This window comes from Egretta garzetta, unplaced genomic scaffold, assembly GCF_000687185.1.
Source record: "Egretta garzetta isolate BGI_Z169 unplaced genomic scaffold, ASM68718v1 scaffold497, whole genome shotgun sequence".
Lineage (NCBI taxonomy): Eukaryota > Metazoa > Chordata > Aves > Pelecaniformes > Ardeidae > Egretta > Egretta garzetta.
In genome coordinates this window covers 24040-25646 of record NW_009260349.1, presented here as the reverse complement: position 1 = coordinate 25646, position 1607 = coordinate 24040, and the positions used below count along the sequence as shown (strand labels likewise).

The window sequence follows — 1607 nt, the reverse complement described above, 5'->3', positions numbered from 1 at the left end:
GTCTGGGGGGTGGAGGGGGGGGGGGGGGGGGGTGCGTTGGTGGCCCCTGGACTGGTTCCTGTGGGTCGCAGGGGCGTTGGTGGCCCCTGGACTGGTTCCTGTGGGTCGCAGGGGGGTTGGTGGCCCCTGGACTGGTTCCTGTGGGTCGCAGGGGGGTTGGTGGCCCCTGGCCTTGCAGGTGCTGCTCCAGCCCTGCGCTCCCCGCAAAAAGCAGGCAGAGGTTTGCTGGTTGCAGGCACCCCGGAGCACTTGGAACCCATCTCTGCTCTGGCTGCCCTCCCCCTGGCACCCCCAGCGTGTGGGGGCTTGTGGCAGAGCTTCTGCAAATGCGGTTTGCCCTGAGCCTGGGCTCCGCCTGGCGTGTTTTCTTCCTGCGCCCAGATAACTCTAATTTGCAGCTCTGTGTGCAGGAGATAATTTGAACACACCTCCACGGTGTGTGGGAAGGGATCCCTGCACTGGTCTTCATTGCCTTTTAGAAGCATAAGGAGGGAGGGGAGAAAGGCTTTTTTTTTTTCTAAATGCAAAACTGCTAGAAAGGCTCATTTGTTTTAAAAGGAGAGAGAAGTCCTTTGGAAACCAGACAGCGCCAGGGTCTACCCGCCAGAGACCTGTGTGGGGGAAGACATCACTGCAATGCTGGAGGCCCCTGGACGGTCTGTGCACATAGCAGAGCACGATGCCTTTCCTGCATGGCTTCCGCAGGATCATCTTTGAGTATCAGCCCCTGGTAGACGAGATCTTGGGGTTGCTGGCAATACAGGATGCGGAAAGGCAGAGCGCCCTTGAGAGGTAACTGGATGGGGCTGAACACCCATGTGGTGTTTTAGGGGGTGGTAGCTGGAGCTCAGTGAAGCAGCTGAGGTCAAATACAGCACTGGCTGGGAATAAACCCCAGTTCCAGTGAGCAGCTCATTCCACAGACCCTTCTCTTGCTGCTGTTCTTTGGGAATGTGGGGGTGGAGTACAGAAAACACAGGGACTACATGTGCTCCCCAGGAACAGCCCTTTCTGCCTGACCCACGACAATAAAACCTAACCTGGGGTTCAGCTGTGACCCCAATGCTGCTGCAGAACCCCACAGCCAACAGGCTAGGGACCCGGTGGTTACAAGGCAAGAGAGGAGACCAGGGAATTTTCTTCTTCCCTGGTGCTACTTTGACCCTTGCACACCCCTGAGATGCGTGCCTTTCAGCTGAGTAACTGGTTGGTTTTGTGTGTCTTAAGCCCTGCCTGTTTGGGTAGTGACAGGAGCCAGCTCGCAGCTGTGAGACGAGTTTTGGAAAGGGAGACCCACTCCCCGTTTTATCAGGAAGGCGTGAGCTATGCCCTGCTGAAGGTCACCGAGCTGGGGCTCGTCCCCGCCGCAGAAATCCTCCTGGAGTTCGGAGCTGACCTCAGCTTTGAAGGTAAGGCTGGTGAGGAGGGGGCTGGGCCTGGGTCTGTTCCTTGGGCTGGCCAGGGGGATCCAGCTGGGGGGAAGCCGCCCTGGGAGGTGGTGATAGCTGGGGCAGAAAGAGGGGGTGCTGCCAGCTCAGACCCCCCACTGCTGGGATAGCGTGGATGTGCTTTATGGCAGCCCCTGTCCCGACCCCCCCCCCCGGGGG

General features: G+C 58.9%; 1 protein-coding gene across 2 annotated transcripts in view; it reads left to right on the top strand.

Annotated features, from left to right (window-relative positions):
• The first annotated feature begins 119 nt into the window (after positions 1 to 119).
• ASB6 (ankyrin repeat and SOCS box containing 6) overlaps positions 120 to 1607 on the top strand; it is a 5300-nt gene continuing 3812 nt past the window's right edge. Inside the window, exons 1-2 of one of the 2 annotated variants that reach the window (XM_035898220.1) lie at positions 120 to 792; positions 1246 to 1409. In XM_035898220.1, coding sequence (XP_035754113.1) covers positions 680 to 792; positions 1246 to 1409 — 277 coding nt within the window. In that variant the 5' untranslated portion in view covers positions 120 to 679. Of the gene's footprint in view, positions 793 to 1227; positions 1410 to 1607 lie in introns of both variants that reach the window. The other variant, XM_009642776.2, reaches the window with a different exon arrangement.